This window comes from Triticum aestivum, chromosome 6A, assembly GCF_018294505.1.
Source record: "Triticum aestivum cultivar Chinese Spring chromosome 6A, IWGSC CS RefSeq v2.1, whole genome shotgun sequence".
Lineage (NCBI taxonomy): Eukaryota > Viridiplantae > Streptophyta > Magnoliopsida > Poales > Poaceae > Triticum > Triticum aestivum.
This window is the reverse complement of record NC_057809.1, coordinates 2,666,322-2,681,892: the sequence shown is the minus strand read 5'-3', so window position 1 is coordinate 2,681,892 and position 15,571 is coordinate 2,666,322. Positions and strand designations below refer to the sequence as shown.

General features: G+C 42.0%; 1 protein-coding gene across 1 annotated transcript; it reads right to left on the bottom strand.

Annotated features, from left to right (window-relative positions):
• Positions 1 to 916: 916 nt before the first annotated feature.
• LOC123129897 (flavonoid 3',5'-hydroxylase 1) lies at positions 917 to 4,172 on the bottom strand. The gene is made up of 2 exons (XM_044549871.1): positions 3,226 to 4,172; positions 917 to 1,681 (listed from the first exon to the last, which is right to left on the bottom strand). The coding sequence occupies exons 1-2, from the start codon at positions 4,135 to 4,137 to the stop codon at positions 1,052 to 1,054; spliced, it is 1,542 nt and encodes a 513-aa protein (XP_044405806.1). The 5' UTR covers positions 4,138 to 4,172; the 3' UTR covers positions 917 to 1,051.
• Positions 4,173 to 15,571: the final 11,399 nt, after the last annotated feature.

The following is a 15,571-nucleotide window of genomic DNA, read 5'->3' as shown; positions in this document are numbered from 1 at the left end:
ATTTGATTGCTAGAATGAGATTATGTACAAACGGATGGAGTACCTAAAGCATAACCCCCGTCTTCGCGTATTTTAGACCCCCAAGTAATCATTGTCGTATTTCTAATGGATGTTCACTACTCGAATCCACAACTTTGGTCAGTGCCCTGATGTTTGCCGAGTTCATTTTATTGCGATCTAGGCAAAGCAAGGCAAAGCCGAATTCTTGGTGCAAAAAACACAGCAAAGACCTAGCGCTCACAAAGGAAGATCTTTGCCGAGTACGCACACAAAAAAAAACTCGGCAAAGAAAAAAAAAAGCAAACTCCGCACTTTGCCGAGTACATGCGAGAAAGAACTCGGCAAAGGACTAACCATGTGTTCCTCCCCTCAGCGGCTGGTAGCGGGTTCCATTTACCGAGTGTCACCCAAAGCACGCTCGGCAAACATTTTTTAATTTTCTTACATAAAATGCAGAAAATGTTTGTCGAGTTCATGCTTTCTAGCGCTCGGCAAACACATGCAAGACCTCCTAGAGACTGACACGTCCAGAAGTCTTTGCTGACTTTCCTCTACTAGCACATGGCATAGACAAGCATGAGCTCATAGCGACTGACATGTGGAGCATTTGCCAGAGTGTAACACTGGGCAAATCTTTCCAGCAGGAGTATGGCAAAGGGCAACCAACTTGGAGGAGTTTTCACTCTACACACTTCCAAAAAAATTTGGAAGTTTTCTAGAACCTTTCATACTTTCAAAATATTGACCAAACTTTTTTGGATACCTATTAAGTATACCTTTCCGGAATTCCCAAAACGCTTCCGGGACCTGTTTCCGTTGCATTCATTGCTTGAGAGATCGATAATGATGAAGTAATTCGTTCTCGGTAAAAACAGGCAATTGTACTCTTTTGACTAACTAATGTAGGCACATGTTTTATTCTGTGAGGAAGGTAAATGTACGAAGTGACTAAAGTATATATGTACACATGCAACACAAAGCTTGGGTCACCACAAACATAATACACTACACCGAGCGAGGCGATCGTCTAGAACTTCCGAGACACGAACAATCATGTGTATGCGGCGGGCACAAGCCGCGGCTTGACGACGGCCTTGAGCGGGACGGTCTTGGGCAGTGCCAGCCCGAAGGTCTCAGCCATGTCCACCTTATCCTCTCCGTCTGGCAGCCGCCACTCAAATGCGTGCACCAGCATTCCCAGGAAGTACTGCACAAACACCATTCCAGCCAGCTTCCCAGCGCATATCCTTCTACCGGCGCCAAACGGGATCAGTTCGAAATTGTTCCCCATCGGGTCGATCTTGGCCGCCGGCCCGGATAGGAACCGCTCTGGCCGGAATTCCAAGGGATCCTCCCATGCGGCCGGGTCCCGCCCGATGGCCCAGATGTTGATGATGAGCCGCGTGTTGGCAGGGACATGGTGTCCATCGACCTCGCACTCCTCAAAGGAGAAGTGCGGGAGACTGAGCGGCGTGGAGGGGTGGAGGCGCATGGCCTCTTTGCATATAGCTTGCAGGTAGGGGAGGTTGGCAATGTCGGATTCCTCAAGGCGGCGGTCACGACCGATGACACGGTCCATCTCCTCTTGGGCGTGTGCCATGATAGATGGGCTTTTGATCATCTCCGCCATTGCCCACTCCACAATGATCGACGACGTGTCTGTGCCTGCCGTGAACATGTCCTGCAAGCATGCACGCACGGGTTTAAAATAAAACCCCAAGTGCTACTACGCGTTAAGTGTTTTCGTGTGAATGCTTGTATGTATTCAAGAGTGGACTATCTATCATGCACGGGATATCCAATATATGCGTCCACCTTTTATCGTGCCTCAGAAGACATGCAAACCAGTTTCTGTATTATGTATAACCACCTCACATATATCATCGTACCTCCTTTCTCCACACATTGTGGGAGATTGCTATGTAATGTACGTTATCCAATGCTTGAGAACACTGTCCTGCCGACTGCGTGGCCCCACTGGCCCACCGCTTCCAGTACATCTCTATATCTTTTTTTTATGGGTGAAGTACATCTCTATCTTACAAATGTCTTCTTTCTTCTTTTTTATCTAAATAATTTAGATGGCTGATAATATTTTTTGAAGCATATGTTTGATTTACATTCTGAACAACTGGGTTTATTCTAAAGGAGATATCTAAAACAAGACCAATATTGAATATATTCTTGCAATCTATTTTTTTTAAAATACAATAAAAATTTGACTATAATTTTAAATTAAAATTTTCAAGGTTCACTAACTTCCAGGGTTCACCACAATGTTTAATTGTGTTTTAAACTTTTAATGCAATTTTAACTTGAATTCTGCAAATTTATTTCTTTTATAAAATATAAATAGTATTTATCAATTTCCGTTCGAGCGTGCTACCCTATTTTCACTTTATGCGAACAACAATGTTTCATTGTATTTCAGTGTGGTTCAACCAGTTTTTGTTGGTTTTCATCAAGTAGGAGCTAAATTAAATGTCTCATATTTCTGTCCACTGGCCATATTATCTCGAGCTTGTTCCGCTGTATGCCACAAAGTTTTTATGTCTTCCAGTTGTACTCAGACCAATTTTGTTGGGTTTCGTTCTGTTTTGGAGCGCACTATAATGTTTCATTTTGTATGAGTGTGCTACCCTGCATTTACCTTGTTCCAGTGCTCACTATAACATTTCATTGTGTTTCATGTAGTTCGGGCCATTTCATCTAAATTGTCAAAGCATATTTAATATTGGGGTTTTTCTAAGATATCATGGGGAGAAAAGTCACATGTTCAAACGGAATATTTATCTGTGATTTATTTCAAGAAAATATGGGCCTTCCAAGTTTTTTTTTTCGAAATGGGCCTTCCAAGTTCAAGGCTGAAAATAAAATACGTGTACTAATTAGTAGGAGAGGAGCTATGTCCATAAAACCACCACAATACAGTCTGTCATTAGCAAAAAAAAAAAAAAACCGCCACAATATGTTTGGGTGACAAACTGCATCGGAAGCAACGTCATACGGTGGCAAAAAATACTGACGATAAATGTTAATTGCTTTGATGTCATTTCAGCGATTGCTTAGTTATATGAACGTCATACGGTGGCAAAAAATACTGACGATTCCACCAACAACATGGAAATATGTTTGATAAAAAAAGGAAATATGTTGCAGCAGTTTTTTCAATACTAGCCAGCTGTTGAGAACAAGAAGTGTAGGCGGGGTCGGGTGGGAGCTTACAGTGATGAGGCCCTTGATGTTGACCTCAGTGATGATCTCGCCCCCCTCCTCGTCGTTGATGGCACGGAGCTTGTCCACGAAGTCCAGGCGGCCCTCCCGGAGACGGTCCTCGGCCGTCGCGGCGTGCTCCGCCAGCAACTTGGTGACGAGCCCGTCGAACTGGATATGGATCCGGCGCAGCTTGGCCTGCACGCCTTGCAGGTCCAGCCACGACAGCGCCGGCACGAAGTCGCTGATGTTGAAGAGCCCCGTGCCGGTGAGGAGCGACACAATCATCTCCTTGTAGGTGTTGGACTCGTCGCCCTGCGTGTCGAACACCCGCTTGCTCACGGTGATCCGTCCCACGATGTTGGCAAGCGCGCACACGAGCATCTCCGGCACGACGACCGGTCGCTCGGCTTCCGTGGCCTCCAGGATGGCACGCAGGGTGCACCCGGCCTCGTCGCGGCGCACGCCTGCCCAGTCAGCCACCGCGCGTGCCCCAAGAAGGTGCACGCTCGACAGCTTCCGCATCAGCTTCCACTTGGGCCCGTAGTTGGCGAACACCATGTTCTGGCACCCGTACGACATGTCCTCCGCGCTGGCCACCGCCGGCCGGTTCGCGAACCGCTCGTCCAGCGCCTTCAAGAACGTCCGTGCGGCAGAGGGCGACGAGGCCACCACCACGCCGCAGGTACCCATCCTCAGGTACATGACCGGACCATACTTGCGCGCCAGCGTCAAGAGACCGGAGTGAGGGGCCGGGCCGATCAGCGGCAGCGCGCCGAGAACAGGGACTCCACGAGGTCCCGGTGGAAGCCGGCGGCCGGAGGCCGAGTTGGGGTTCAGGGAGCGGAGCGCTAGATGGAGTAAGAGGCACATGAAGGTGCAGCATATCACGAACGGGTCGGTGCACACAGCGGCGAGCTGCATGGTGGCGCGCGCTGTGTGAAGAGGAATGAATGTGGTAGAGCTCGCGGTTTGATCGCTAGCTAGGGGAGTATCTATCTATCTATTTATATATGTATCTATCTATTTATCTACACCTGTATACCTCTGTCAATCTATCTATCTGCCTATACCCCTCTCTCTATATATTACCTATACTAATTAGGAGCTCCTTAGAAATTCCAACGTTAATTAGAATTTACTAGTCGTACATCTACAATGGGACTAAGTTATTACTGTGTAGATTAATCTTCATAGAAAAGAAAAGAAAACCCACAAACCGACCCATAGGCTGTCAATTCGGGTAGTTTGGATGAATATATGAGTAGAAAGCCCACCATCTTGAAGCCGAAAAAATGGCCCAAAAGGCTCTCACGGATGTAAAAAAACCAGCCACGTTAAGCAGTCATACTGCCTCTCTCTCTCACGTCTCTCTCTTATTCTGTCCTGTTGCAATCGGATTCTCCTATTTCTCTTCCATAAGATATGTTTCTCTCTCGGATTGGAGGAATCTTTCAAAGAAAAGTCTATCCATCAGATTAACAAAAAATACTGGCGTTAGAGACATATCTCCAAGCCCAATCTCCTGATCCAACCCGATGCTCGCAATATCTCGGAGCCAATCTGCTTTCTAACTGTTGCTCTGTTTTTCGCAGAAAGGCCCACACATGCCCTCTCTTCATGTCGCCGCCGCACAGTTGGAGCCTGATCTATCGATGTCATGCTAGCTATCATGTACCAGGTCGATAGTTGTCTCCTAGATCAGCCGTAAGTCCGTCAACCATGTTGCTGCACGAGACTGCCAGCGCCGCCGCTGCCAGCAGCCCAATTAAGTTGCACATGCCACCAGTGTAGCCACTGCTATCACCGTGATTAGGCAGATCAGTTTTACTTATAGCAAAGGCACTTTGTTTATCAAATTTGCATCTCATGTAGTTTAGGTTTGTGGCCGATCAGTTATCTTCTTAATAACTGATGGATTGCTAATTCACGGCTTACTGGCACCTTTTAATATTCTCTTACTTTCATACAGGTGTTTATGGGCAATCTGCTATATCTTTAACAAGTCAGCAATAGTTCAAGAGAATTTTTGCAGCAGCCTTTAGTTAATTCTAGGTAATCACTTTTATTCTGATTGTATGTTTAGGCATCTTTTAAGCAGAGGCATTTTTCATGGTAGCTCCTACTGATTTTCTCTTTCATAAAAGATCGAACAATCAATAGCTAGAGAGCGTCCTTTTATTCTGTGGATAATACACACGTACACGCTCGATCAATTCAAGAATTAACTATATATAATTATATATACATATAGATAGGCATCAAATACAGATTTTGTTTTTGTACTTCCATAATTCATCAAATACAGAATTCACTCTATACAAATTCTATCTACCACTTGAGTTTTGTATGTTGTATGTAGTATTTATCAAATCGTGGAGTATATATGCATAGTATGTAGTATATAAAAAAGTTTAGGTAGTATATATACTAGTTTTTAGGTAGTATGCATCATATTTTGAGTATGCTCTTTTTACGTACAAATATATATGTATTTTTCAAATATAATAAAAATTGTGGGCCAACTTGCTATTTTTCATGTAACTCACTTTGGAATATGTTATATAAAATATATGAACATATTTATAATGATAAATTAGTATATATAACACTATATGGTAGCATATGAGACATGTGAAGTAGCTACGTTTGGGTGGTACGATGAATTTATATATGTATATATAGATACACACAAAAGCACACGAGCGTTGCTTCCTTTTTTAAAATGTGCAGCATGGACTGTCTGACAGGATCACAGGACAATGGCGCATCAATCAAGGTTGGTTAGCGCACGTGTGGTACATCATCAGTCGACTCTTTCATACATGTAGCATAAATCAGATCTTCCTAGTGTGGAAAAAAAATGCGTGTGTTGTGCTACAGTCCGCACGTGTCGCCAAGAGCATGTTGTAGGAGAAATTTCTCCTTTTATTCCACTTGATTCGACATGTGTCCATGCTGTTAGCTTAGTGAACATTTTTTAGCTTCTTCAGATTTTATTTTATAAGGATTGTTTTCAGACTTTAATACGGTTGTTTATCCAAAAACGGCTGCTAAGAGTATATAATTGGCGGTGTACCTTACTATAAATAAAAATAGTCTTTCAAATATACTACCCTTCCACAGAAATATTGGAATTGCCATTTGGGCTAGAAAACTTCTAGCGTAGATGATACTAATTCTACCCTTGTTGTGATCATATATTTTATAGTTATGTTGGTTAATCAACAACTCTAATTCTTCGAGCATGTCATGCAGGGCGCGTCCGGCCTCGTCGCGGTGCAGGCTCGCCCAGTCTGCGACTGCGCGCGCCCCGAGAAGGTGCATGTTCGACAGCTTCCGCATCAGCTTCCACTTGGGCCCGTAGTTGGCGAACACCATGTTCCCGAACCCGTACGAGACGTCCTCCCCGCTGGCCACCGGCGGCCGGTTCGCGAACCGCTCGTCTAGCGCCTTCAGGAACGTCCGTGCGGCCGAGGGCGACGACGCCACCACCACACCGCAGGTACCCATCCTCAGGTACATGATGGGACCATACTTGCGTGCCAGCGCCGCGAGACCGGAGTGAGGGGCCGGGCCGACTAGCGGCAGCGCGCCGAGGAGGGTGACGCCACGAGGTCTTGGTGGAAGCCGGCGGCCGGAGGCGGAGTTGGGGTTCAGGGACCGTAGCGCTAGATGGAGTAAGAGGCACAGGAAGGTGCATCATATCACGAACGGGTCAGTGCAGTGCACAGAGCGGCGAGCTGCATGGCGGCGCGCGCTGTGTGAAGAGGAATGAACATGCTAGAGCTCGCGGTTTGTTCACTAGCTAGCGAAGTACTATTTCGTAATGTTATGTACGGATCCACTTATGTATGTCTTTCTTTTCTTAGATTATGCATGCCAAATGTCAATGTTGAGGGACAAGTGGACAACCTAGCATCTATCTATTATATACTAACTAGCAAAAAGGTCCGTGCGTTGTAACGGGACAAAAAAAATCCTCTCATACCTCTACCCGTGTCAGTTGGACAAACTGTGCATGGCCGATTGGTGGGTTACGAGATCAAACCCTGCCATCGGTTATTTTATTTTTTGCCAACTCTTCGGACGTAGGCCGCAGTGCGCCGTCAGGTGAGCTTCTTTCATTGGGCCAAAACGGGTGGCAAGTAACAAAACCAAATAGTGTACATGAAATTAATTAAAGCGGGACCAAATAAAGCAGGACGAAATCAAGAATATCACCTCCCTTTAATAGTAGGTATAGATATAGATATAGATTATTAAGACAAAAGACAAATAAGGCATCATGTTCGTCCACACAAATTTAATTATCAAGACCGTTAATTTCTCAATATAAACGGCTCAGATTTAAAGATATTACGTTACATATAAATACTATATGTACGTGCATATACGATGCATCTACGATGGAATTTGTACAATCACCATCATATAGAAGGACACATACAAGCTTGAGACTAGGCAACCAATACAAAAAATCCAATCTCATGTACGTGTACTAATAGGATAGTAGCCACTTACTGGGGAAAAAAACCGGAACTAAGAAAAGAGCAACAAATCTTCCGTACGTACGTGCGTGCGTCGCCAACAGGAGTCCGCTTTGCATAGGAATTATCTTTTTTTTTAGTTGGGTTCACATAGGAATTCTATATGGCCCTAATACAAGTCATGTCATCCAGATTGGAATTTTCAAAAAGAGCAATATAATCTTCCGTACGTGTGCATAGCTAACAGGAGAGTTGTCCTATTCAGAATAAAAAATTTTAAATCTATACATGCGCAGATACTCATACGTACACACATACACTTGCTTCTATGAACACACTACACACACTTTACCACTAAGAGAACCTCCAAGAAACTGAGCTGACACATCATTTTAAAATTGTCGAAGTTGCCACAAACATCTTTGTAGTCCATGGAAAAGTCTCCTCCCACTGATTGTGCAATGCTAGCAGAACGAAAATAAATCCAGAAAAATGCGACCACCAGTGCGCCAAAAGAGTTTTCAATCATATAATTTTGAAGTAACAAATTTTTTTAGTCTAATTTATAGCAGCGCATACTATAATTTAACTTTGATAATAGATTATACAAATTCAAATTGTTTATATGTGACAAATAAATATACCATTAAATTCTTATTCGGCAAAAGTTCTTAGTGGTATTAATTTGAAGTCATAGAAAACAAACAAAGTATACATTTAGTCTAATTTACGGTCAAGGTTGTATTTTAGAATGGGTGCACGAGGGAGTAAGAAATTTAAAGCAACAATCAGGTGATGTTATAGGAAACCAGACAGACGTCATTCCCTATTGCACACTATGATATCACCAATGATGCCAGCAAATCTATACTTTTTTATTTGAAGATATGTATTCTATAATATCTATTATCTAACTGATAAATGTAATCTCAATTACCTAAATGATAAATACATGTGTAACAACAATGTGTTCCGGGATATCTTCTAAGCAGAATTCCAAGCGCATATTCTACTTCATCATAGACAAAAATGCTTTAAAAAATTATATCTTCCCCTAGATGGAAGTGACCTATATCGCCAAGGAAAAGGAAAATACAATCTTCTTATGCTCACCGCAGACGCACCTCTCCTAACTATGGAGTTAGCAAAGGGGTATCTCAATCCATCCTCTCTTTTTACGAGGATCATAGGAATTGGGATAACCTTGGGCTCTTCCCGCGCCCTTTCAGGGTTCTTGGTTATCACTTGGCTATTCGCTCCATTCCTCTTCAATCCATCAGGATTTGAGTGGCAGAAAATAGTAGATGACTGGGATGACTTCTTTTCTTTCTTCTGAAGTCAGTGTGCTTCTTTGGGTTGTGTGAGAGTAAAACGGGATTCATACAAGTACAGCCTATAGCCCAATAACAGTAGCATCAAGATGTCCATGGTTTGACTTGAGTACCGCATCCATGCCTTGGCAGTTAGGGTATGCCAAAACGACCAGTTGAACAGAATTCATAATAAGATACGGGTTTCAATGTGAATTTGCTCTGTAGTGATCAGTGACAAGATCGAACACATCCACCACCAAGTAGAGGCGACGAGACAAGCGCGTCAGGCAGCGAAGTCAGCCAATTTGGCAAAAGGAATCATTATGGAAGCAAAAAGATTTCATCTTGATGCTTCACACAAGCAACAAGGTTTGAGCTGAGATGGGCTAACTGCAAAAATAAAAATAATTTGGAATTTCAAAATATGTGTATTGTAAAAGAATTATCTAATGAAGCGTAATCATTTTGTTATTTCTTGTATGACCAAGGAAAAGTTATTTACAGGTCCACTACAAAAGGACCACGGAATATCAACACTTGATTTGTACAAGTATTACAATTTGACGATGTTTCCATCGGATGGCAACTAATGTATGAAATAATGTTCTTAAGCTGATTGTTATAGTATAAATATATCCAATAGCAATAATAGTAATTCAAATAGAATTAAAGTTTACCTCGCCAAGGAATAGTAGTCAAACATGTACAGATACATATATGGAAAAGCATATACATTCCATTTGATATCTAGCTACACAAATGCACATGAGGATTTTACATGAAGTATGCAAATAATCACTTCAAGACCTCTTTCCAGCAATCTGACAAAAAGAAGCTCTATCTATTACATCATTCTATTTATAACATACATTTTCTATGGTGCTATAATGGAATATCTCATTGAAGTATAAGTTTCATATAAAAATCTAATTTGAAATGTATACCAAACAATGAAAAGTCTATATGTGCAAATGTGGTGGCCGCCCTCAGATATATCCCTTTTTTAGAAAAAGTAACTACATACACTTTCGTGTATGATTTGGTATAGAGTAAAAATTAAATTAAAAATCCAGAATTAACTTATTATAAACATTAGTGGTTGGTTTTATTGAATACAAATGTATTTTGTACTAAAATTCCAAAAAAGAAGAATAAACCTGTCATGAATACACATCGGACTTGGCACAATCAAACAGATACAAGAATAAATAAAATATAGGGCTACTACACTACCATAGAGATGTGCCTCTCAACTACAAATGGGGGATATGCTGAGTAAATTACTATGAATCAGAATTAGACTTCACATCATGAATGAACTTTGCATCATGAACGAACTTTACAACATTTTCCTTGTTTTTGAAGAAATTAATAGAACATCATTGTCCAAAAATCAATAGGAAAATTTCCGGATAAAACAACACATACATACTTAGCAAATGTGGCCACAAAAAGGAGTCTCTGAATCATAACAAAACATGCACACACAATTTTAAAAATCACAAGAATATGAAATGATTATTTAAAAACACAAAAATATTATAATAAAAATAGTTTAAAATGAATATAAGTTGTAGATAAAATCTCTAGCCATAGAAATGCGTGGGTCACCGCTAGTTTTAACTACACTAATAAAATGTCGAAGATCTACAAATACAACAATGAGAACAAACACAACTAAAATCAACATTAACTAAGAGAAGTGAGGTGTGCTTACCGGGCCGGAGTCGGACGGCGGGCTCGACGAGGCCGAGGTCGATGGTGGAGGCATCCGTGGACGGCGAGTTCGATGGAGACGAGGTCGACGTTGGATGCGGAGGAAGGCGTGGGCGACGGTCGCGGGGAAGTAGTTCGAGGACGTAGCATTGCACAGCAACGCCGACGAACTTCGAGGTAGGGATGAATGGCGCGGGTGACGGGTAAGGATGGGTCCTCAACGCCATTCGAGGCGACGGACCGTGACCTCGCTGGTGGCAACGGACGACTCCACAATGCAGGCGACGGCGAGACAGAGGGGAAAAAGAGATGTTTGCGTTTGGGATGACACTACACCACAACCCTTGATTGGGGTCAATTAACTACAGGGAGAAATACCATCATAAAGGAAAACCATCTGCCCAGGATTATTCTACTGCCGGCAGAAGTAACCAATGGCAGATGAACTATCGGCTGAAGTCAAACAACAAGGGCATTCAAACTAACGACAAAGATACTCGTTTCCCAGGACACAATATGTACTGGCACACCTAAACTATGGCATATTATTTGGTGGGGACTACCTGTGGGGCCAAACCAAAATATTATTGGCCTAGGCGCTGGATAGCATGGGAGAGCACACGTGATGCGATTTTTTCGCTCCAAATGAGCAAAATCCCCAAACTCCAAGTCAGACCGAAATCCCGAAACCGACCACCCTCACCTAGCCTCCTCCTCGAGCACACTCCACTGCCGCCGCCGCTGCCCACCCTGCGTGGTTGTCGACCGCCCTCCGTCACACTCTAGTGCCAGCTTCCTCCTCGACCACGCCGCTGACCACCATTCGCCACACCAAATGCTACTCCACCCGGACCATGCCGCTGAGCACCCTCCGCCACCCCAACCACCATTAGCCGGACCTCTAGCAACGCCCAAGAAACACTAACTAAAACACAAAAACACAATCATAACAATAGTATATTGTGTGCACACACAAAAAATAAAATGAGAACCATTGGATTGTCTCCCAACAAGCCCAACAAGCACTTTCTTTATAGCCATTAAGATAGGCTTCAAATTTTATTGAAGCTCCCACAAAAGATAATAATTGGAACATAAAGAAAGCATCATGTTGCATGTCAAAAACACATTTAAGTATAACATACTTCCTATGCATAGGCATTTTATAAGCAAACAAATTATGGAGACAAGAAATATCTAGCATATGCAAGGAGGAAGAAAAAAACATTGACGATCTCAACATGAAAATTTCTATAACCATATTTCCTCTATCATAATAATTACATGTAAGATCATAATAAAATTTAACAATATAACTATTACATGAAATTTTATCTTCCTGGCCCACATGCATAAAAGTCTTATAATCTTCTAGAATAGTGGGTTTAACATCAACTAAAGTCATGACCTCTCCAAACCCACATTTATCAAAATTTTCATAAGATTGAATATTCTCCAAATATGTGGGAGTCTTTCTACCAAAAGTCGACACTCTTCCAAACCCACTTTCAATATTATTGCAAGCATTATTATCAATAAAATATTCATCATGGAGCTTAAATAAATTTTCAAGATCATAAGAAGCATTATCGCCCCAATCATGATCATTACAATAAATAGTGGACATAACAAAATCATCATCCCCATGCTTGTAGCTTTGCATATCATTTGCACACCTGGAATTTGTAAAATTTATAATAACATTACTGCAATCATGCTTTTCTTTCAAGGAGCTATCAAGTGTGGGTGCAATAGCAATAATTTCATTTTTAACATAAGAAACTGCAGCAAGTTCATCTCCATAAGCATCATTAATATTGGCATCATGGCCATAAGAATAGCAAGCATCACGTTCATAAAAAATGGATATTTTAATCAAATCAATGGGATCATAATTATGTATAGTTTCCTGCATATCATTATTCTCTTCCAAAGGAGCAGACATTCTCTCCATAAATGCATTAACATTGGCATTAGAAGCATAGTTTTTATAACAATATTTGAGTATGGAAATTATTTCAGATTTGTGGAGAGTAGCATCATACATTTTAATCAAAGAAGCAACTTTAATAAGCACCCTTAAATGAAACAAATTCTTCAATGTGTTCAATATCACAGTAATTATAAACACGCTTGGCATAGGAAGATAAGATTTCATTATCATTAAACTCACATAGGTAGGGAAGGTGTTTTTTAGGGTTCTCAGAACAACAAGTAAAATCATATATTACACAAAGATTCCAAGCATAGCATAGCATAGCAATCAATTTATTTGATTCCATAAGAGTTTCCCTCTTTGAGACAAATGGTAAAGCACAAAATAAGCATACTCATCTAATGATTTCCCCTCAACTAAACTAGTTGGACTGTCAGCACGAGCACAAATGGATCGAATATGATCGAAGTAGAAAACTTTAAGTGAATCAATAGTCATCCTAAATTGTGTTTTCATTTTCTGTTTTTTAGTGTTCACATGAAGGCAAAAAAACAACCAAGCAAGCAAACTAGCAAACAAAAAATCGTGTTTTTGTAAAAAATGTTTTAGAAGTGAAGGAGATGAAAACGAGAGGTGAATGGCTACTAAAAGGCAAATGAAAGAAAGAGCATGCAGATGATAGTTTATGCGAATGTACTTGATAGGTTTTGGTGATGTCTCTCCAGCAACTGCGCCAAAAATTCTTCATGCTACTTGTGAGCTGCATTTTAATTTCCTTGAAGAGGAGAGGTGAAGGAAATATGCCCTAGATGCAATAATAAAGTTGTTATTAATATTTCCTTATATCATGATAAATGTTTATTATTCATGCTAGAATTGTATTAACTGGAAACTTGATGCATGTGTGAATACATAGAGAAACAGAGTGTCCCTAGTATGCCTCTACTTGATTGGCTTGTTAATCAAAGATGGTTAAGTTTCCTAGACATAGACATGTGTTTTCATTTGATGAACGGGATCAAATCATTGGAGAATGATGTGATGGACAAGACCCATCCGTTAGCTTAGCACTATGATCGTTTAGTTTGTTGCTATTGCTTTCTTCATGACTTATACATGTTCCTATGACTATGAGATTATGCAACTCCCGAATACCGGAGGTACACTTAGTGTTCTATCAAACGTCACAACATAACTGGGGATTATAAAGATGCTCTACAGGTGTCTCCGATGGTGTTCGTTGAGTAGGCATAGATCGAGATTAGGATTTGTCACTCCGATAGTCGGAGAGGTATCTCTGGGCCCTCTTGGTAATGCACAACACTATAAGCCTTGCAAGCAATGTGACTAATAAGTTAGTTGCGGGATGTTGCATTACGGAACGAGTAAAGAGATTTGCTGGTAACGAGATTGAACTAGGTATGATGATACCGATGATCGAATCTCGGGAAAGTAACATACCGATGACAAAGGGAACAACGTGTGTTGTTACCCGGTTCGACCGATAAAGATCTTCGTAGAATATGTATGAGCCAATATGGGCATACAGGTTCCACTATTGGTTATTGACCAGAGAGATGTCTCGGTCATGTCTACATAGTTCTCAAACCCGTAGGGTCCGCACGCTTAACGTTTGTTGACGATATAGTATTATATGAGTTATGTATGTTGGTGACCGAATGTTGTTGGGAGTCCCGGATGAGATCACGGACATGACGAGGAACTCCGGAATGGTCCGGATATAAAGATTGATATATGGGATAATAGTGTTTGGTCTCCGAAAGGGGTTCCGGATGTTTCCCGAGAACACTTTATTTGGGCCAAAGGGGAAAGCCCACAAGGTTTTTGGAAAGCGCAAAAGGAAGTTTTGTGGAGTCCAGGGGACAGACGCCAGGGTCCCTGGTGTCTGGGTACAGACGCCAGGAACCCTGGTGTCTGGCCCTGGAGTCCAAGAAGGACTCTTGCCTTTCGGATGAAACCGACTTTGTGGAGGCTTTTACTCCAAGTTTAGACCCCAAGGCTCAACATATAAATAGAGGGGTAGCGCTAGCACCCAAGACACATCAAGAAACACGAAGCTGTGTGCCGGCAACCCCGTCCCCTCTAGTCTATCCTCCTTCATTGGTTTTCACCAACATCGTCACCACGCCGTCGTGCTGCCGGAACTCATCTACTACTTTGCCCCTCTTGCTGGATCAAGAAGGCGAGGACGTCATCGAGCTGAACCTGTGCTGAACGCGGAGGTGCCGTACGTTCTGTACTTGATCGGGGCGGATCGTGAAGGTGTACAACTGCATCAACCACGTTTATAAACGCTTCCACTTTTGGTCTACGAGGGTACGTAGACACACTCTCCCATCTCGTTGCTATGCATCTCCTAGATAGATCTTGCGTGATCGTAGGAATTTTTTTGAAATACTGCGTTCCCCAAAAGTGGCATCTGAGCCAGGCCTATACGTAGATGTTATATGCACGAGTAGAACACAAAGGAGTTGTGGGCATGCGTATATACATATTGCTTGCCGTCACTAGTTGTTTCTTGATTCGGCGGTATTGTTGGATGAAGTGGCCTGGACTGACATTAAATGACCGCATTCATGAGACTGGTTCCACCGACGTGCTTTGCACACAGGTGGATGGCGGGTGTCAGTTTCTCCAACTTTAGATGAATCGGATTCAATGAACAGGGTTCTTTTTGAAGATCAAAAAGCAATTACTATACCGCGTTGTGGTTTTTGATGCGTAGGTAAGAACGGTTCTTGCTAAGCCCGTAGAAGCCACGTAAAACTTGCAACAATGAAGTAGAGGACGTCTAACTTGTTTTTGCAGGGCATGTTATGATGTGATATGGTCAAGACGTGATTTTATAAATTGTTGTATGAGATGATCATGTTTTGTAACAC

Excerpts from the sequence above, each read along its gene's own strand:
- LOC123129897 (XM_044549871.1), bottom strand. The coding sequence starts at position 4,137 with ATGCAGCTCGCCGCTGTGTGCACCGACCCGTTCGTGATATGCTGCACC. Across the intron at positions 1,682-3,225 it reads ACATCAAGGGCCTCATCACT|GACATGTTCACGGCAGGCAC; the intron begins GTAAGCTCCCAC and ends GCATGCTTGCAG.